The following is a 22,586-nucleotide window of genomic DNA, read 5'->3' as shown; positions in this document are numbered from 1 at the left end:
TTGTACAGCTTTCCTCGGAAAAAGATAAACAAACCCAAACATTTCTGATGTCGTCACAAAGTAAAATCTATGTGCCAAACAGGAGAAACAGAAGGCTGCATACTCATGAAGTAAGTACTCATGAAGCATATGGCAAGCAATTCTCACATTCCATAAGCAGCAATAACCACATAAAAACCAGAAAGCTATGCAGATATTATATTTTTTTAAAAAGCAACATTTGTGTATGAAATATTTTGCTAAAATGAGTAGTCCCACTGCCAAAAAAGCCCGCCATATGCAGTCTGAATGACTATCATCCAGTGGCACTTAAATCGGTTGTCATGAAGTGCTTTGAGAAACTGGTTCGAAGTCACATCATCTCAGCCCTCCCACCCACACACCTATTTGAGGATACCATTGCCACGACTTTCCACACTGCTTACTATACATTTTTTTGTGCAATATGCATTACATACAATATTCGAGACAATGACAGCAGAATGTGGAATGTATGTGTGTGGTTTTGTGTTTCACTTTCTTTATTAGCCTCAGTTATTTATTTTATAGTTTTTATTTATTTATTTATTTTATTTTACAGTCTTACTATATAGTTGTATTCACTTTTGGCATTCAGTAATTGGACTGCATTCCAATTTCATTATACATGTACAATGACAACAAAGACTATTCTCTTCTATTATTTTGTAATTAAATGATTAATTAATAAATTAAATGATTAATTAATAAACTCATGAAGTTAAATCTTCTTGTAAGAAGTCATTTCTCTTTGAGTTAATTACTTTGTTATACTGTCTGTTGTACAAACAATATTGTAATTTGTGATACATCAGAAAACGATCACGATTACCTAATAGATGTATGGCAGACCAAATAACCTCATACTCTTTTCGTTGTCTACAATTAACCTTATCGAAAATGAATTGCAAACCGCTTGTGTGATGATGAGTACTTGGTTTCCTGTCTGCATAGTTAATACAAACCACGTGGTGTGAAAGCAGACTGCAGCTTCTTTTGTTCAAATCAATCAACCGGAGACGGGCAGAGAGCAGCTGAATCAGGAAATCGCCGGTACATTTATTTATTGTTAGCTTTATCGAGTTACAAATAAGATTTTTTTTCGAAATCACAGAGGCTGTAACGTTAAGTATGCTAAACGTGAAACGTATTCAATCAAGAAAAAAATTGTAAAAAGTTTGTGCTGTAGCATCGTTTCATGTAACGTTCCTGATCTTGTCTTTATTTAGAGTTCCTGTTAGCTTACAGCAGCGAGGTAACCTTAGCTTAATGAATACTAGCAGCTATTTAGCAAATTTTGCACAAAGCGTAAAACTTTTTCCAGTCTGGATTGTCTTTAAATAGAAATATCCGTCTCTGTAACACACAAACTTTGTCCGCCTCGTTTGTACTATGTTAGCGGCTAACTATATAACTTCACAAGTTGTGTGTTAGCACGTCAGCTAGCTTGCTACCAAACCACTATGCGAACAAAGAAGACCGTGGTTAGCTGCGTAGCCCAATGAAGCTAGCAGGTAGACTGTAGACAGACGCCGGTAAATATTTTAGTTTGCCTTTTGTTTTTTGTTTTTCTGTTACTAGCTTTAGCTGGATATCGAATAGTCTGCCTTAAAGAAGGTAATATAATAATAGCCAAATTTTCTGTTTTGACTGTTGATACGTGACAGTAGAATTTATCAGATAACATTACTTAAATCGCTTACAAACGTTAGGGAACTTGCTTCTTTTAACTTTAGCTAATTAAAAGGCGCATAACGTGACAGTAATCTAGTCGGTAGCGGTTTAAATGTGCGCGTCTACACAGCAAAGTTTGAATTGTTCACGTGTTCAACTTTGTAAAGTTCATTTAACGAAAACCAGAAGTGAGAAAGTTTTTTGCTTCAACTATGCCTTTTTTTCCGCAGCCTACGTATGAGATGCAAAAGTTGATTTCAGCATTATTTGATGATACGTATTGTATTGTCCTTTTCTTTGCATGTGGAGCATCTTCATTGAATTCTTTACTTTGTCTTAATATGTTGTATTCTCCATTCATGAATGTTGTCATTCATGCTTTGCCAACACACAGTCCTTATGCTTTTGTTATGCTGTATTTTGTATTTAGTATTTTAGTGATTCTTTGCTGTAGCCCAGAAACCCTGTGGATGATTGTGTTTTCATAGTTGTAAATTCAAATACATTCAGATAATAAATTGATCACTTCTTTTTTCTCCACAAAACAGGTTCTGATAGAAAAATGCCTCGTAAGAAGGTGACAGATGTCTCAGGGAATGGTGGGATGAAGAAGAAGAGAGTAAGCGGCAAAAGGAAAGAAAGGGACTTTAGTAGTGATGATGAATTTGACTACGACCAGGAGAACAACAAGAAACTTGGCAAGCCTTCTGCCAAGTCTGGTCTCCAGCCTGTTACTGTGGCAGAAGACATCAAAGAAAAAATAGTAGGTTTGATGCTTTGTCTGAAAATTAACTAGTTAACTTTGATAAGAAAACCACCAGAATTATGTTTTTAAAAAGTAAAGTAAAGTAAAGTAAAGTGACATATTTTGTCATTGGAGGGAACTCACTCCAACGAAATTTGTTCTCTGCATTTAACCCACCCAAGTGACGTGCACACACACACAGCAAACCCGGGGCAGTGGGCGACCGCGTGCAGCGCCCGGGGAGCAGTGGGGGTTAGGTACCTTGCTCAAGGGTACCTCAGCCATGGACACCGGGACGGGGAATCGAACCAGCGATCCACCGGTTACGGGTCCGACACCCTAACCGCTGATCCACGACTGCCCCCAAGTCTTTTTCTGAAATGTTTCTTAAATTTATATCCTCTTTATATCTCCCTTTTCTGTCTTTGTTGAAGTGGTAACTCATAACAGTGACTTTTCCCCATGATCTTGTATCTGCTTTCTCATAAAAGGAAATGTTTTCTGTAGGAAGGCTTGTCATGTTTAATTACAACATCTTCTAGAAACTTGTGTGAAAAATGTCTGCAAGGATGAGTTGCAGAAAGAATGTTGCAGTATACTGAAAAAAACATTGTCAGGTATCATAAGGTTAATAGTTCAGGGGAAAAAATAAATGGGCCTGCCATCAAATTTCAAGATGACCAAAATGTTATTTTCAAGATTTCAAAACATTCCTTTAACCAAATCGCAAGTGCTATGATCCAGCTGTCTTTGAAATAATTTGTTTTATTTTTGACTTTAGACATGAACATAAGAGCTGTTTTGTCGTTGACCTCATCTTGTCTTTTCTACAGAAACTTGAGTGCCCTAAGGTGAAAGGTCAGCTGCTCATCTTTGGAGCAACCAACTGGGATTTGATTGGAAGAAAGGAGGTGCCCAAACAACAAGGTAGAATGTTTTTGTATTAAATAGTTGGGTCAGGTGTAGGGTAGGACTCATCTACTATATAGACTAAAGCATTCAGGCAAACCTCTATTATTGAATTGAATTGAATTCAGGTGTTGTATGGGGCCATTTTTCAGGGGTTGGGCTAGCCCCTTACTCCAAGTGAAGGGAATTCTTAATGCTTCAGCATACTAAGACATTTTGCACAATGCTGTGATTCAAATTTCGTGGCAACAGTTTGGGGAAAGCCCTTTTCTATTCCAGCATGAATATGCCCCACTGCACAAAGCAAGGTCATAAAGATATGGTTGGATGGGTTTGTTGTGGAAGAACTTGACTGGCCACACAGAGCGCTGACGACAGTCCTACCTAACATCTTTGGGATTCAGTTAAATTTGTTTATATAGTGCCAAATCACAACAACAGTTGTCTCATGACACTTTCCAGTTAGAGCAGGTCTAGACTAAACTCTTTAATTTGATTTGAAATGAGCTGGAATGGAGATTGAGAGTTGGGCCTTTTCGTCCAGCATAAGTGCCTGACCTGACCTGCTCTACTGCATGAATGGGCAAAAATTTCCACAGAACCACCCCAGAATATTGTGGAAAGCATTCCCAGAAGAATGGAAGCAGTTGTAGCTGCAAAGACATCTATGTATTTAGAATATGATGTCATTGAAGTCCCTGTTAGTGTGAAATTGTCAGGTGTCCCAATACATTTGTCTATATAGTGTACATGTGGCCAAAACCTGTGTGCTTTGGATAACCTGCACTGTAGCATGCACAGAGGTAATGGGGAAAATGAACACATCATGGTTTATTCAGAAAAAGTTTCTGCATGTAACTAAGAGTGTAAGACTTTTGCCATTTCAAGTTTTTTCTAAATATCGAACTTTTGTTGAATTAAATATCATGTTCCTGACAATTATCAGTTACCTTGGAATACAGTATAGTGAATATTGGCCTCTTAATTAGATTTTAAGTGGCTGTGATGGGATGGATTTATTCTTACTATGGAGGAAAAGCAACATATCTGTGAGAAAGCAACTACAGAGCAGCAGAAAAGTGGAAAAAAAATGTCAATCTGACCTTAAATGAACAGCACAATTATTTTTCAGCTGCTGGAAAAGTGAAGTACGGTCTAGAAGCTAAACGGGAACTGCTAATAAAACTAGCAGTAGCTGTTCACTGTCAGCGTGATGCCTTGGGCTGAATTTGGTGAGGCTGTGTTCTTGACTGGACATGTATGATAGCTCTGATCACAAATGAATTGTGCAGTGTAATAACATAAGATTCACCCTGCAAAAAATAATTTGCAGTGATGACCATAATGGTCACAACACAACCATAGGCATTGCTTGACTGTGGCATAGAGAATGGAATGGCTGAGGGTGACTGCACATCCATCTATGTGTCTCTTTGTTTGAGATTCACGGGCTAAATACGTGTGAAAACCTGCAAGATGTCATTAATTTACTGTGACAGTAATGTCTTTTCTTATGCATGCATGTTCTGTGCACTGATGCCAGGGGCACGCTGTGCACTGCCTTGTTCAATCCCTGCCTCACTGCTCTGGTACACACTGATAAATCTGCTTTGTTGAGATTGGAGGGGGGTTGGTGGTGTCAGGAGGAGCAGCTGCATAGACAAAACCATCTCCAGGAGAGTGAGACTAGTACCTACTAGTAGGGTTAGATATCATTAAGATGGATTTTAATTGTACTACTACTTCTCTCTCCAATACTGGTTATTTATATTGGTACTTGTACTAAATTTAGAACAGAACTAACATTGCTTTATTTTCTCATGATTTAAATTGCTTTATTAATCCCAAGCTGGGAAATTACTTCTCTGCATTTAACCCATCACTGATTGAAACACACACGCGCAACATGCAGTGAAACACACAGGAGCAGTGGGCTGCACCAAGTGCCTGGGGAGCATATATTGGGGGTTAAGTGCCTTGCCTAGTGGCAAGCTGCAACAACATTGTTTTGAATAAATAGCTATTGTAGACCATATTGTTATTACTGGAATGTAAAATAAAAAATGTTTTACAGCAGAAGATAGGGCAATGTTTTGGACAAGTCACTATTATAGACTCTGATTTTGTGATGGAAATGTAAATTGTACTGTGTGGTATTCTGCCTGCAGTCTTCAAATCACTAAATCCACCTCTGCTCAGAAAGATCTGAGACTGAACTTCTGAATGACAGTTCAGGCTTTGCTCTGTTTCAGATTGAATTTCTGAACACTCCAATAACATCAGGTGGTTAATGACTACTTTTAAACATTAATCCATGTTCATCTAATTTAGTTGACTCTGTGTGTGCTCTAGACTGCTAGTTTACATAACATACCTAGGGTGACAACAGATGTGAAACTGCATTTCTGTGCCTGTACGTGATGCACTTTCGCTAACTGTTCATACAGATTGCTCTCGTTTTGGACCATAAGGACAAAAGACTTGTTGTACTTGTGGCAACGAGCATTGTCAGCATCGACCCTGGAAAAGAGTAACCACCTTTGACCCCTTGTGATGATGAGTACTTGGTTTCCTGTCTGCATAGTTAATACAAACCACGTGGTGTGAAAGCAGACTGCAGCTTCTTTTGTTCAAATCAGTCAACCTGAGACGGGCAGAGAGCAGCTGAATCAGGAAATCGCCGGTACATTTATTTATTGTTAGCTTTATCGAGTTACACATAAGATTTTTTTTCGAAATCTCAAAGGTTGTAGTGTTAAGTATGCTAAATGTGAAACGTATTCAATCAAGAAAAAAAATTGTAAAAAGTTTGTGCTGTAGCATCGTTTCATGTAACGTTCCTGATCTTGTCTTTATTTAGAGTTCCTGTTAGCTTACAGCAGCGAGGTAACCTTAGCTTAATGAATACTAGCAGCTATTTAGCAAATTTTGCACAAAGCGTAAAACTTTTTCCAGTCTGGATTGTCTTTAAATAGAAATATCCGTCTCTGTAACACACAAACTTTGTCCGCCTCGTTTGTACTATGTTAGTGGCTAACTATATAACTTCACAAGTTGTGTGTTAGCACATCAGCTAGCTTGCTACCAAACCACTATGTGAACAAAGAAGACCGTGGTTAGCTGCGTAGCTTAATGAAGCTAGCATATTGGAGAAGAGTAACCACACTTGACCCTTTGGTTCTCTCTGCCATGGGTGTGTGGTGACAGCATGTGAATGGCAGTGGTCCCACCCCTTGCACCCAGGCTCTCATGGACAGAGCTCTCTTCTGGATTGGGAATAGCAATGGGAGCAAGGGGCCAAGCCCAGCATCGATGCATGTGTGGAATGAGTACTTTGAGTGGCGTGGATTTTTTAAAGTCAGAACATAGAACCACAACCTGTGAATCCATCATCACACAGACTGAATAGAGTTGCTGACTGTATCCATCTGACCACAGCATCTGGAATGAGATTATTGTAATTGTCTTGTAATCATATTTATAGCGTAGTTCCATCTACAGTATTATCAGAAATATTATTGCAAAAATATCTTGCAAGATTGTCAAACTATTTTAAGGCCATAACCACCTCTGGTTAGCATCAAGTTAAATTTAAAAAAAAAAAAAAGAATGAATATGATCTGTTTTTGACTGTCACGTATATCTTTTGGAGTAATTACGAGACTGTGGTTTGTTTTATTTGGATGCATTATGACATCATAACTTTCCTTTTTTATTACACACAGTGGTCAAGGAACAAATAGGAAAAAGAACGTAACATGAGTATTTGGTGTCATTGTGTGTTTTACTGTATTGAAGTATACCGGACTGCTATGAAACTTAATTTCCCCTCGGGGATGAATAAAGTCATCTATCTGTCTATCTATGAGACATGGTGCGTGAATGAAATCAATATTGCATTGAATATCATGTTTTGATGTGTGGTCTGTTTGTGTTTCCAGCTGCTTTCCGCAACCTGGGCCAAAATCTGTGGGGTCCTCATCGCTATGGCTGTCTGAATGATGTCCAGGTTAGCTGTGTGGTGTCTGGTCCCTGCGCTGCGCACAGTCTACTCATGACCACTGAGGGCAAGCTGTGGAGCTGGGGTAAATAACATGTTGTATTTAGGTGCAAATGATTTTGCTTCTAAAATATTAGCAACCCTACATTTATCGATTCATACTCAAATATAAAACGCAAATAAGTGACTGTAAGTACGTGTATGTGTATGCAGGTTTGTGTCACAGTGTTTGATTTCAGATTGGAAGCCATTCTATCCCTGAGTTCTTGGTTTCTGGCTTCTTCAGGTCGTAACGACAAAGGCCAGCTGGGTCATGGGGACACCAAGCGTCTTGAAGCGCCCAAGCTGATTGAGGCCTTTGCAGATCATGTGATAGTTGCTGCAGCCTGTGGGCGCAATCACACTCTGGCACTCACAGGTAGGCTGAGCCATGATGTGTGTTATCATCAAGTAGGTGTGTGTGTACTTTCATTCCACACTAACATTACAACATCTGAATATAGTAAAGGAGTTCATTTTATTAATGAAATAATCTGTTGTAGTCATTGGTTGGAATGCAAACCAGCATTAAATGCAAACCAGCATTTAACCCAACCCCTCTGGGGTTGGGTTAAATGATCATTTCTATATCATTCAAGGTGATAGGCAGTGGGGGAGTTACTTCATAGCACACCAGTGGAATGCCAACATGGAGACTTCGTTTCAGTGTCAGAGAAAAAGGCAATATCTTGTATTTGGGGATATTATGGCTTTTGCCCTGATTACCTGAAGATATAAAAGACAGCATATCAGTGAAGGGCCCTTGAAAAGTCTGTCTGTGCTTGCAACAGTTTCAAAGCGTTATGTTCCATTTAACATTTTTATCTTTAATGTCACAATCAAAATTGTATCCATAATGTACATAGTTTTATGAGCAACATTTTTTCATGAGAATGCATGAGAATGGAGATACGGAGTGTAAGATCCATGGAAAAGAGATGGCAAACAGGTTTGTAATTAAGGATTTCAGATTCACTCATGCTGATTAACAGTGGTCAGCAGTCAGATGTGCCACTCTACAGCAGACACCTCCAAATGCCTAGTAGGGCACATTTTCTAGACATTGTTTTCATACCATCTTAATTCTGAAAGTAAAAAGTTAAATTCACCTTATTATGAGCACAGGAAAAACCAATCCGATCACCGATCAGCAGTTTCCATCCACCCTACTCTGGAGTAAAAGAAAACAAAAGTATTTTCGTTATTTTTGTTGCAACTAGTATTCCCAAAAAAATCTGAAATCATGTTTTCAGTGCCCTGTATTTTTAGACCTAGAGTAAACAAGAATGGACAGAATATGAGAATTATTATACGTTGCTGTGTTTGCTGATATCAGTTTTCTCCTCAGAGGATGGAACTGCATACTCTTTTGGTGAGAACAAGCTGGGTCAGCTAGGACAAGGCAGTCAGACTGATGCGGTCCTTAGTCCAGCACAGGTAAGTCATTACTATCAGACCTAGCACACACTGTAGAGTGAGGGAAACACTTCAAATATCATGACCACATCAGTATCCATTTGTAATGACAGCCAGAAATATGGATCAGAGGAAATGGAAAACATGATTTTGAAGTACACTGAAGTAGCGACCTTTAAGAGACTTCATTGTAAGTGCACCTTATTTACCTTCTGCTTTCTCTCTCTCCCTCTAGATCTCGTACAATGGGCAGCCACTAGTGAAGGTAGCTTGTGGAGCTGAATTCAGCATGGTGGTAGACTGCAAAGGAAACCTGTATTCCTTTGGCTGCCCGGAATACGGACAGCTAGGTATGTTCAGAATGTGCACACATATCTATTGTAATTAATATGTAAGTTTTGAGGGCGGCACGGTGGTGCAGTGGTTAGCACTGTCGCCTCATAGCAAGAGGGTTCGAATCCCGGTCTGGGCCCTTCTATGTGGAGTTTGCATGTTCTCCCTGTGCCTGCGTGGGTTTTCTCCGGGTACTCCGGCTTCCTCCCACAATACCAAAAACATGCACATTAGGTTAATTGGCTACTCTAAATTGCCCCTAGGTGTGAATGTGAGAGTGTGTGGTTGTTTGTCTGTGTGTTGGCCCTGCGATTGACTGGCGACCAGTCCAGGGTGAACCCCGCCTCTCGCCCGTAGTCAGCTGGGATAGGCTCCAGCTCCCCCGCGACCCTGACGGATAAGCGGTATAGAAAATGGATGGATGTAAGTTTTGTGTGGTTAAATAACTTACTGATCAATTAGACATGGGAGAAATGTTCTCCTTCTGCTAGCTGTTTTTTTAATGTGTCCTTTGAGCTTTTAGTTTGGCCAGAATCTCATCTGCCAACATGGAAAGGCCTATGACCTAGAGCCAACCCAGCTAACAGAGGCAATCAAGATGTTTAGGCTCCACCATTGAGGAATTGTCATGACATCTGTAGACATTTATTAACGGTCAATGATATTAACCATTCCAGCCCTTTTCCCCAGTTTAAATATCTTGGGCAGAAATCAGTTTTTGGGGGATGATAGCTTTTGGCACAGCTTCCCACATGAATACTTTAAATACTACTAAACTTGCCACCTATTTTGAAACTTGCATGCATATGTTGCGCAAGGTCATTTAGAAATGGTGTTTCCATTTGTTACCTACAACACTGACATTGTTAGCACCTAAAGATTGGGTAGGTTATTTAGTTTTTTTTTCTCTTTACATTTGTATCTGTCTCATTGCAGGTCACAACAGTGATGGGAAATTCATAGCTCGTGCTCAGCGCATCGAGTTTGACTGTGAGCTCATCCCTCGCCGTGTTGCTATCTTCATTGAGAAGTCCAAGGATGGACAGATTATGCCCGTGCCTAATGTTGTGGTCAGAGATGTGGCCTGTGGGGCTAACCACACTGTAAGGAACTATATCGTATTGTTTCCAAAGATGATCAGTCAGGGACTAGCACTGGTGCCACAGAAATTCAAAGTTTTGTACAGAGTGAAAAAAAAGGGAGGAGGTAGAAAGAATGATGAACAAGCAACATCTGAAGGCAGTGTCAATTAAGGCCTGGCAAAGCATCCCAAAGGAGAAAAGTCAGCATTATTGGTTATGTCCATGGGTTCCAGACTTCAAGCAGTCATTGAATGCAAAGGATTTTCGTCCAAGTATTAAAAACAATCCTTATATTTGTAATTGTTAGCTTGTCCCATCATTTATGAACCACCACAAATGAGGGTGGGTGTATAAAAATGGCAGTAGATCCTAAATGGTTAATGCCACATTTTTGTCATACCCCCTTGAAAGTATTCGCTTTCGCTCACATCTTGAATGTTTCCTTTCAAATGTGATGTGTACAGAGGCCCAATGCCAAAAACAATTATACTTGTCCCAGTGTATATATAGGTCTGATGGTGTGTGTGTGCGTGTGCCCGCAGCTGGTGCTGGACTCTCAGAAGCGAGTATTCAGCTGGGGTTTTGGTGGTTACGGGCGTCTGGGCCACACAGAGCAAAAGGACGAGATGGTTCCCAGACTGGTCAAATTGTTTGACTTTCCTGGACGTGGTGCCAGTCAGATCTGTGCAGGTTACCAGTGTTCTTTTGCCGTCAGTGAGATGGGTAAGAAGAGACAACATCATGGTGCAAAATTATTCCTGGATACTGATCTCAAACAGTCTGTTACATTATTGTCTAGTACCTAAAGATTCTTAAACTTTTGCTGATTTTTCAGGCAAAAGATATAAAAACTAGAAACAAAATGTGAAGTAAGTCCAAATAATGTATGTAGTAAATGATAATTGTGTCCTTCTGTGCATATACATGTGTGATCATTGTTTTATTTGCAGGGGGGCTGTTTTTCTGGGGAGTGACAAACACTTCTAGAGAGTCAACTATGTACCCCAAAGCTGTGCAGGATCTGTGTGGCTGGAAGATCCGCAGTCTGGCATGTGGGTGAGTGCGCACATTGCTTGTATTCTCTCTCTGTGCCATGATTGTTTGATGATCATTCACATGAACTTGCAAATGAACTGTTCGTATCTTGGTGGTCAGAGATCATCAACTTCACTGTAACCTCACGTTGGTCATATTTTTGTGAACACAATATCTCAGGAACACCTTGAAGAAATTCCATCACAACTGGCACAAATATGCACCTTGACTGATAAGAATATGGTTGTCAAAGTCACTATGACCCCACTATGACATGTTTTAATCCAAGAATTAACATGCTATTTATGAGAGAATTTCAAGTGATGACACTTTATGTCCAATGATCAACATCACCATGACAGTATAAGGTTCTGCAACACTACCATAACTCGGAAACAGAGGGAGAGATTGTGACTATATTTGACATTTAGTTTGAATGCTGAATTGGTGACACTACTCTTGGGTTCCCACCTTTAGAACTGAGTTGATTGTATAGTTCTTTGTGTTCAACCCAGATTGGTGTCATTGGTAAAGCATTTGAACACATTGAAGGAATTTTGTTTTTTTGCTTCTCTCAGTTTAAACCGTTTGATTGCATCAGTCATAGTGGACGTTTCAATTCAGTTTATTTAAATAGCGCCAATTCACAACAAAAGCTATCTCATGACACTTTCCAATTACAGCAGGTCTAGACCAAACTCCTCATTAAATTTTGTAATACAGAGAACCCAACATTCCCCCTTGAGCAAGCACTTGGCAACACTGGCGAGGAAAAACAGCCTTTTAGAAGGCAGAAACCTTGGCGCAGACCCCAGCTCTAGATTGGTGGCCATCTGCCTTGACCGGTTGGGTTGGGAGAGAGGGAGAATGAGAAAGAAGGAGAGGGGGGTGGGGCATGAGAGAAGGAGCATACAAACAGATGTGTAGCAACAGCAATAATACCAGAAGTATTGGAATTGTAGATAATGATAATGATGAAGTATACAGAAGGTACTATGGTGATTTTGATAACAATAGTATGTAGTATGTGTAATGTGAAATATTAGGATAGGCTATGACCAGAAGATGATGATTCGGCGCAGGGAGAACAGGGACTGATGGACATGAAATAAAGACTCAGAGACCAGAAGGTCTGAAGTGCATAGGTACCGTGTATTAAGAAAATAAAGTAAGAGTACAAGTAAATTAAGTACGAAATAACATTATGGCCATGGAAGAGAAATATATCTAAATACAAAATTATAAACAAAAATAATTCCACTATTTACAAGATATGAAGCGGCTGTTTTAGCATTTCTGAGATTTTAGTTTCTTGACTTCTTAAGGTAGGTTAGTTAATGTAGCATAGCTAAGTCAAAATAGTTGAGTTGGTTAGTTAGAATAGTTAATTTAGGTGCACCTTTTTTATTGTATTTCTTTCCAACTATTAGCCTAACCCATCAAGTTGAATAAACGCAGATAAACGAAATATGCTCAATCACTTTATACACCAATAAATCAAACTGAAGAAAGCAAATAAATGAACTAAATAAGTTCTCTCACTTGAATCTCAATTAAGATAAGATGAACTTTATTGATCCCACAGTGAGGAAATTCACTTGTCGTGGCAGCTCACAAGAACAGAAAAAGAGTGCAAAAGTGTGCAAAAACAGTTACAAAAAAATATAGAGGTAAAATAAATTAACAATTTACAAAGTACAGTAAACGCAGTACAATATACAGCTATATACAAGTCCTCATAAGGGAGGAAAAGAGGACTAGACCATTGAATTATATAGTCTAACAATTAATTAATAGAAAATAAATAAATTGAATAAGTTTAATCACTTGAATCTTGGACACAGAAAGTTCAAGTGATTATGTCCACACTGCCCTTCCAGGATTTTCTTTTATGGACCACTAATTATTCCAGTTGAAGCTTTAACAAAACAGAACAGAACAGGAGAGCACACCACCTCATGCATTCAAAGTGTCACATAAAAAGAGGGTAGGTTCACACAAAGCACAAATACAGTTAAATGAAATCAGATCTGATTGGTTTTACATACTCGGTCCAGTTGGTTCAGATCTTATAAATTTTTTTTTTCTACTTTCAGGGAAAAGGATATCCTCTCCATAACATAAATCTCATAGACAATTTCAATCCATTCATTAATCAGAATCAGAATCAGAATTCCTTTATTAATCCCTGGAGGGAAATTCTTGTTTCTACAGACAATTGCACATGCAGTATTCCCGACCAAGAAAGGAGAAAAGTGCAGAGTATAAAAATAGGATAAACAAAAACTAAAATCTCAAGTACAGTAGTATTTACAAAAACTGTATTCAAAATTTTTTAAGAAAATTTAAAAATACAGGTATGTACAATGTGTAAAAGTAGCCATTATGTACATTGTATATACAAGTGAGTGTGTCCGTCACAGTGCTGAGTTTAACAGTTTGATGGCGACAGGCAGGAATGATTTCCTGTGTCGCTCTGTGGTGCATCGTGGCAGTATGAGTCTGTTGCTGAACGAGCTCCTGTAGCTGATCAGCACATTGTGGAGAGGGTGAGAGGGAAAGTCCAGTATAGTTCTTATTTTGGACAACATCCTCCTCTCAGACACCACTGTCAGAGAGTCCAGTTCCTCTCCCACAACATGGCTGGCCTTCTTGATGATTCTGTTGAGTCTGTTAGTGTCCCTCACCCTCAGGCAGCTGCCCCAGCAGGCAACGGCATATGTGATGGCACTGGACACCACCGACTCATAGAACATCCTCAGCATCGTCCTGCAGATGTTGAAGGACCTCAGCCGCCTCAGAAAGTAGAGGCGGCTCTGGCCCTTTCTGTAGACCATGTCAACGTTCTTGCACCAGTCCAGTTTGCAATGTTGGGTGGTTCTACTTTTAACCATTTCCTCGTGATGGATTTCTTACTGGCTGCCAGTAGTATGGCCAGCAGTTTCTTGTCTTTGATGTTACATGTTTCAAACAATAGATTGCCCAAATACATAGTTTCACATTTAAATGGAATGTTTACATTAAATAATTTTTTTTTACATGTTTGTGGATCTCTTCCCAGTAAGGTCTTATTACCTGGCAGTCCCAAAAAATATGAAAGTGGTTGGCCTTAGACCCACAAAGTATCAAACACACGTCCCCGCTGCCCTGATGTTGTTTCTGAATGGGCGTGACAAAAAATCTGCCGTATTTTTTACCCAGTTGAGAACCATTGTAGTTGGCATATTTTCTCCCAACTCTCTTGTGTGATCATTACCTTTACTTTCTTTTCCCATTTCTTCTTTATGTATTTTGTATTCTCTTGTTTAGATAGTTGTATGGCATTATACAATTTGCAGATAATTTTGTCGCCTGATCTGGACTTAGTTAATGATAAAAATACCTCCATGAACCCTGTCTCACCTTTTCTTAACACCTCCTTAAAATTTTTGTTAAAATAAAGTCTCACTTGCAGGTACCTAAATAAAAATCATCTCTTCCTGGTCCATGATCTTTCTGTAGGGCTTCAAAACCCTGAAATGCCCCTTTGTGGACAAATGAATAATAGGTAGTTAAACCTTTTGATATCCATATCTTAAATCTGCCATCAGTTCTGTTTGGTGCAAAGTCTGAATCGTAGGCACACCACCTCGTAAGTTTAGATGCATCTTTAAGTCTGCAAATTTTCACTATTTCCTGCCATGACTTGAAAAAAACTGCATGTTAGGGAGTCTTCTGGGATCTCCTGATTTCCTTGTAATTTGTTGTCACTTAGTAGAGCTGTTATTGGGATTCCCTTTATCACCATGCCTTCTATTTTTTTCTATGCTGCAGTTGTATGTTGGTGAACACAGGCAGATTAAAGGTCTCTGTTGGGCTGCATGATAGTATTCCTGTAAGCAGGGAAGGCCAATACCACCCTTTTCTTTTCTTAATTGCAGCGTCTTAAATTTAATTCTGGCCCTTTTCCCTTTCCACAAATACCTCGCTATTAATCTGTTCAATTCTAAGAACTGTTTAGATGGTAAACACTGAAAAAGTACAACATCCATGGAAGAATATTCATCCTGATTGGCTCTATCTGGGAGCTTAAAGTTAAAAAGGAAATAACATTCTATCTATGTATATCAGACTTTGAATTTAACGGGCCGTAACTGATGTCATACAGTCTGGAGAAGTTCCTAGGTAATGAGACACCCAAATACTTAATGGACTCAGCATCCCAATTCCAATTGTGCATGGTCTTAATTGAAGATGGAGGTTCATAGTTAAACGTTAATACTTGAGTTTTGTTAATATTAATTTTATAACCAGAAATTAAACCAAATGACCACCGCTTTTAATGCATCCCAGAGACTAGGTGGAGTCACTTCGTCGTTATCGTTATTGTCCAGATACAATTTAATTTCACTTTTCAGTTTATCTTTAATAACTGGGTTATTCAGAATATTTGAGTTCAGTCTCCAGAGAGTGGACCTCTTCTTATTATTCAAGTGGCCTGACATATCGATGGGACCATGATCTGAAATAGTACTGGGTCCTATTTCACCGCAATTCACCCTAAAAAGATCTCCTTTAAGCATAAAAAAAAATTGACGCACAAGTAGACATTGTGAGGGGACAAGTAGTGAGAGTAGTCTCGGATTCCCTGATTTATTCAGTTTAGCATGTTCGTTGAGATGTGACTCCTGCAAGAAAGCTACTTGGATTTTATCGTTCTTTAATTTTAATAAGATTTTCCCTCACTTAACTGGATTGAGTGCTCTGTTTATATTAAATGATGATATTTTTAAAGACCTGTTTTGCATCTATGTGATTCCTCCCTCCACCCCACTGAACAACCTGGTGCGCTACCCCCTCTCCACCAGAATTGGCAGGGAATAAACATCTAACATATTAATAAACAACAAACTGAGCAAAATTTGTCTGTGTGACTCCCTATGTAGGGATCTAAGTGACTCCGTGTCCTTCTGATGCTGTGCTGCAGTTGCAGAGAGACATTATTACGGTGGTAGAAAATTTAACAAGAAGAGTTCAGGATATAAAAATGCACTTGGTAAAATGTTTGCTACTTTAACAGCTCTTTTTAATTAAACTTTTGTCATGTAGAACTCTTCAAAACTAATCATATAGGTATTGTTCTTGTTATTATTATTCTTTTATGCACAGAATTTTTCTGTAAATCATGATGATTACGGCAAAAGATGTCTATGTACATTTCAGCCCCATTTCTGCAAATATTCGTGTGTGGCTTCCTTTAATTACGCCCCAGGTCCTCTAGAAAGCCTCCCAATGCTCTATTGTCTGCGGGACACCATGTCGACATCCATCAGTTGAATTGTGCGGCTAAACACGTCACCGCTGAGTGCTATTTAGACTTTTTTCAGTCAGGTTTTAATGTGTTCTGGATGTAGTCTGATGTGGTTTTTACGGTGCTTTTGTGATCATGCAGGAAAACAGAGGCAAATCTGTCTACTGGCAGTGCAAAAGGAGTCGGTGACCTATGTACTTCACATAAGCTAATTTATGTGTTTAAAAAAAAATTAAACAGTCACTTTATCTTTTTTTGAAGCATACTATGATCTTTACATACATACACAGAAATCCAATCCAAAGGAAATCTCTCCTAGACAGAGCCTGCTTTCTAGGTACTGAGAAATGCTGTAACATATGTAAACACTTGGTAATTGTGCCATCATCATTACAAAGTATGCAATGGCAGTAGACATATGGAGGCTTTCTAATTGCTACTAATTCCTATTACGTGCTTGTGCATTCATTTTATTTTTTTCTGTGTGGAGTTTAAGTGTGTTTTTATTTAACAGGAAGAGCAGTATTGTTATTGCTGCAGATGAGAGTACGATCAGCTGGGGCCCCTCACCCACATTTGGAGAGTTGGTAAGACCTGTGACCTTAGTAATGGCTTGGTCAATAGGATATATTGTTCATTCAAAAAAATGGTACAGCATGGTTGACAGGAATGTTGGCTTTTGTGAGAGAGTTGGCAGCTCAGTGCTTCTTTTGTCATTTGTCCTTTAGGGATATGGAGACAATAAGCCCAAATCCTCCACCACTGCCCAAGAGGTCAAGACCTTGGATGGCATCTACATTGAGCAGGTAATAAATGTCAGTCAAAATTTGATCAGCTCCTGATTGAGGGGGGGCTACATCATACATCACTTGGTATCCTCACTTAGTCCTCTAAATTACTCTATATTTTGGACCTGTGGCTACACAAGATTTCTTTAAGTATAGGTGTTGCCCCCTAAGTTGTTGGGGTTATCCCTCGCGCACATGCACACTCCTGAAGATTTTCTTCCATGCCCATCTATAGAAGCACAAGTTACAATACCTCACTAACGTTCATTATTGTATAGGCTTCGCCCTCAAAGAGCTGTTGCTATTGGGATAAGGGCGAAGGTGGAAGTGATCTGTGCCCCACTGAAGTCCTCAAGCACTATAGCACCCATTGTAAAAGGATCAAAACAGCGGCATGATTTCTTTTTGGAAGCCCAATCGATAAGAGAGAACAGCAAGAGCATCATATTTTGCTCATGCAGGAATTATAATTAGACATACATAGGCAACGTACAGCAAGGTTGGAACTGTTTGTACTGAATGAGTCAGCGAAGACTCAGATATATTACATAAATAAAACCTGATAAAAGGACATGGAGATGACCATGAAGCTGGCATGCATATGTCATGCACCCATATTCCTCTGTGAAGAGCTGCGGAAGAGGAGAGGACTATGGTAGAATGAGCACGAATCCCAGGCAGGGGCTTCTCTTTGAGCAGACATATGCTTAAGTGATAGCTTCACACAGCCAGTGTGACAGATGTTTCTTCGTGAGCTTCATTTCCCTTATAGTGCTCTCTGTAATGCACAAACTGTGTCTGTCTGAAAACTGTTCTGCCCACTACATAATGAGAGACCTTGAGCACTGGACAAAGATGTTTCCTCCATCTCATTCTTGTAGGTTGGGGAGGGTACCTTTCAAAGAGAAAGAACAGTTGGACATGAAGTGAGCACATGACAGGCTGCTGACTTTAGACTCCCTTTTATAGAATAAAACCATCTTGTTCCATAGCCCTTACAGGATGAAATAGCTGCAGCATATGTTTTAATAGTAGATCGAGCCAGTTTTCTATCCACAAATAGTTGAAGAAAAGATAATACCAAAGAAAGAGAGGGAGTATGATGTGGGATCCATGCCTTTCTCTCCACACCAACATTGAAAAAGCTTGACAGAATAAGAGACAATGATAGACAGAACCCTGGCACCTTGGATCATGTGTGCCACATCAGGAGGCAAGCCTGAGCTCTCCAAACATCTCCCTTCATCTTGTCCATCTTGTCACAGAACGGTTTCCATTTGTTCTTTGAAGGATCGCAGAGTGACATCAGATCCAGATCTGAGGCTTGATTCTATTTTCCCGGCATATAAATGGCCCTGATGGAGTGTAAAGTTCTCTGAGACCACAGCAGTAAGCTCCTGGCCATCTCCAGCAGCTGAGCAAAGCAAACACCGCCCTGGCAATTTATGTAAGCTGCTGCCGTTTTGTTAGTCGTCACTATCACATCCTCCCCCCTCAACAATGGAGCAAAGTGTTTCAGCACTTTCAGTACCGTGGACAGCTCCAAGCTATTTATGTGGATGGACAGGGGTTCCAACCATTTTCCCCCAGCAATGTGAGACTGACCCTCCCCAATCCAAGCAGGCATCTTGTGATGTTTCAGGTTTAATCAGAGACTACTGAATCATCTCTTGATCTTTCTCATGTGGAGAAAGCCAAGAGGGACCACCATATGACTGGCTGACATCATTGCCAGCAGGCACAGTCACAGATAAAGCTGTCGCCACCTTGCGAGGCCTGATGCAAGACAGGAGAGAGAAGCACTTTTTCTGTCTAGACACAGCTTAGCTTTCATGCTGAGTGAATCCAGACACACTCCCAGATGAGTGATGAAGTGGGAGGGGAGGAGAACTCTTCAGCCAGTTTACCAAGCAGTATTAGGAGTCTCACAAGTTCCATCATTATGCATTTGTTGAATGAGAGGTCAAAAGTCGGTCTCAAGCCGCCCATCTTCTTCGGCACAATGAAGTAATGGGAGTGATAAACAACCATTCACTTTGCTCAGAGGGACCACGGATATCGCACCCTTCTCCAGGAGCTCAAAATGCAGCCCACCTGACACGAAGGACAGAGACGACCCCCACTGGTAGACATCAGTTGAAAGTTGACATCATAGATAATCTTGCTCTTTAAGAGGAATCTTGCCCTTCAATGAAAGGGCTAGCAAGCGCTGAAGAAAAAATGGGAGCAGGGGCTTTTTTTTTTTACTGTGACTGCAGACTGCCAATCCTCAGTGCGCTGTGCGCAAGGGATACACTCGGTGCGGTGGCAACAGTTCTTAGAGGCAATTGTGTGTCAACAAAGTGTGGACACACTGTGATGTCACCATCTAAAATTAGCTTCTAGTTTGTTGTTTTAAGATTGTGCTCGATCTTGGAGGCATCCACAATGTATTTTTCAGTTGAATTGTTGAGATTGCGGTATTTAATTTAGTCTTGATTCAGTTTTCAAACTTAACTGCCCGACGTAACCTTATTGAAAGCAGTGCTATGCAACACAAGCAAATAAGGTGATGTAGTCTATTTTATGGTGCTGATTAGATAAATTACTTAACGGGACAGTTTACCTCAAAAATACATAATTTTTCCTCTTATCTGTAGTACTGTTTATCCATTTAGATTGATTTAGATCGAGTTTTGGATAGAGTTTCGGAGATGCTGGTTATAGAGATGCCTGTCTGTCTTTTGAATATAATGCAAATGCAAGGCCCTTTGTTAGTGGTGTGAAGATGGAAAGTTCCTATATTTCAAACATGAAATCGCTTGCAGCAAGGTTTTTGACTTCTCTAAAGTAACTGACTCGTTATTTCTAAAAAGAAATTTCTAGAGACATTGCTATTGAGTATTTCAGATATATTTTTTGGCACTTTGAGCAGTCCATCAAGATGTCTACATCTTGATGTAGAGGATAAAATTGGACAATATCTCCATAACTTTGCACCTGCCACCAAAACAATCTAGATGGATAAATGCAGATGGATAAAATGGGTAAGAGGAAAATATGTACTTTTGAGCTGAACTGTCCCTTCAAGTAATTTGTCTAATCAACATAGCTATCTAATTGACCTAAATCACAAAAATATGTGTGTTTGATTTTGGGGTGACCTGTCCCTTTTGCCCACCATTGAAAATTATCAGTATTGTTGTGTTTTTGCAGGTGGTGATGGGCTACTCTCACTCACTGGTTATTGCCAGACAGGACACTGAGCAGGAACGGGAGAAACTTAAAAAGCTGCCTGAATACAACCCTAGAACAATCTGATTGGGCTTCTGCTGGCAAAATCTCAACCTTTTTCATTGGAACAAGACCAGCAATTCTCATCAGGACCACCTGCTGGTCTTGGTGGTGTACTAGTGGCATGGTTGAGTTCAGGGGAAGACACAAGTCTGAAGGTTATCCACACACCTCAACTACCAGCAAACTTTCTCGATACCAATTTGGACACTAAATACACTGAAAACAATAGAAAATGGGCCTGGAGACGGACAGGTACTCTTAATGGTCCAGCACTCAGAACAAACAGTCAAGGTAGCTTCACTTCCCACCTTAAGTGAACTTGTAACAGTTTGCTCCAAGCACTGCTCACCAGGCATAGTAGTGCTTCCCAAAACCTTATTTCTATTTTGTATCTCATTCTATTTTATTTGTTTCAGTATTTGAAATTATACAGTTGTCACAGTTACTGGTGCTACAGCAGGACCCTCAGTCTTTTCCTACTGAGGGATTTTCAAAGACAAATTCTCCATACCTGTGCCTTTTTTTTTTTTAAACATGTATGTTCAGGATATGAAAGTCTTGTTTGTATTGTTCAGAAGAGCAGACCTATGTGCAGCTGCCACAGATTAGGACCAGATTTGGAACATGAAGTTCTGAGTTCTTGCACTCCACTTGATGTTACATTCCTTGTTGTTTTCTACAGTGTTTGGATCAAAGATGCACCACCTCACTTCTTCCAAGACAACTGTCTCTACTAATGCTTGTCTTTGCTAATTTAAGTCATAGTAATTATTCCAACACTCAAAAAATGGTTTCTCAAGCATCAGTTAATTTCAGTTCAGTTCATCAGAAAAATTAGAACCAACAATGCAATGTATGGAAATGGGTCATTGTAGCGAGGTGTGCTGGGAGAGAAGGCACATCCTCTTCAAAACAGCTGAGATTTTTTTTTCCTACTCGTACTCCATTATGTTTATTGGGGAATTTCTCTGGGTTACTTTTTTCATTGAAATGGTTAAATAAAGATTCATGGGAATCTGATTTGGTCTCTTCTTCAACTTGGGCTAAAATAATACAATTTACCTTAGTCTGTAGTCATTTCTAATTTTCATGCATAATGCCTCTTTAAGTACAGTGTTGGATTTCATAAAGATGTTTCTCTCGAAAAACATTAAAATAGTACTGTGTACAGGATCAAGTGGAATCTTACGTCAAGGCTCCTCATACTCAACAAAGGGTATTTAGATGATTAATACATAATCTAAATGCAGTTTGCAGTAAATGCAGGGGGAGTTTGACCTAAGTTAACTTAGCTTGTACCCCAGGCTATCCTCTACCCAGCCTACTTCTTCCGAATGTTTTGAAAATAAAATGGATCAAATGAGTTTCAGTTTTTGTGTGAGATGTAGGGATACATCTCTACATCTCACACAATTATGAAGACCTGGCATCACCTCAGATCAAGCTATTGTACTGGAATACAGTACACTATATTGCCAAAAGTATTCATTCACCCATCCAATTGCTTGAATCCAGGTTCCAATCACTTACATGGCCACAGGTGACCACACACACACACTTGGGCCCTCCCACATTAAACAAATTTCAAGCATAACATTGAAATAATTACATGCATACAGCATGCTTTTTAGATGGGCAATGAATGAGAGCACTTGACTCAAATGTCATTCTCAATGCACTTCCAGCACCATCAACAAAATGGGAAGGACTTAAGAGTCCCCTGTAATGTTGAGATATGTCATTGCACTAAATGCTGATGGACAACTAATGTGTACTTTTTGTCCTTGTGGCTCACAGTCAAGTAAGAAAAACGCTCAGTCAGCTAAAAGAGTATTTGGTGAAAACTCTAACATGTTACATTTCTGTGCTATATGTCAGAACAAGGTTGAATATGTGATTAAAACAAAGTGGTTTTATGTACATGCTGGCAGAAGCTAATTGTACCTAATCTGGGAATAAATGTAGTACCAAGGCTGTTACC

At 39.6% G+C, this 22,586-nt stretch overlaps 1 protein-coding gene across 3 annotated transcripts; it reads left to right on the top strand.

The window, feature by feature from the left end:
• The first annotated feature begins 921 nt into the window (after positions 1-921).
• Positions 922-21,625, top strand: rcc2 (regulator of chromosome condensation 2). Of its 3 annotated transcripts, none has more exons than XM_046398211.1 (13): positions 922-1,071; positions 2,241-2,455; positions 3,271-3,364; positions 7,288-7,431; positions 7,633-7,764; positions 8,734-8,822; positions 9,037-9,151; positions 10,071-10,237; positions 10,759-10,939; positions 11,167-11,272; positions 17,056-17,128; positions 17,270-17,347; positions 20,525-21,625. In XM_046398211.1, exons 2-13 carry the CDS (start codon positions 2,255-2,257, stop codon positions 20,627-20,629), a joined length of 1,485 nt encoding a protein of 494 aa, XP_046254167.1. In that variant the 5' UTR covers positions 922-1,071; positions 2,241-2,254; the 3' UTR covers positions 20,630-21,625. The 3 variants fall into 3 exon arrangements, with proteins under 3 accessions (XP_046254167.1, XP_046254169.1, XP_046254168.1); XM_046398213.1 differs by lacking the exon at positions 922-1,071 and adding an exon at positions 1,142-1,273; XM_046398212.1 differs by lacking the exon at positions 922-1,071 and adding an exon at positions 1,600-1,635.
• The last annotated feature ends 961 nt before the right edge of the window (positions 21,626-22,586 follow it).

Source organism: Scatophagus argus, chromosome 8 (assembly GCF_020382885.2).
Source record: "Scatophagus argus isolate fScaArg1 chromosome 8, fScaArg1.pri, whole genome shotgun sequence".
NCBI classification, from domain to species: domain Eukaryota; kingdom Metazoa; phylum Chordata; class Actinopteri; family Scatophagidae; genus Scatophagus; species Scatophagus argus.
The sequence above is the reverse complement of the archived record's forward strand: the minus strand, read 5'-3'. Positions and strand labels throughout refer to the sequence as shown.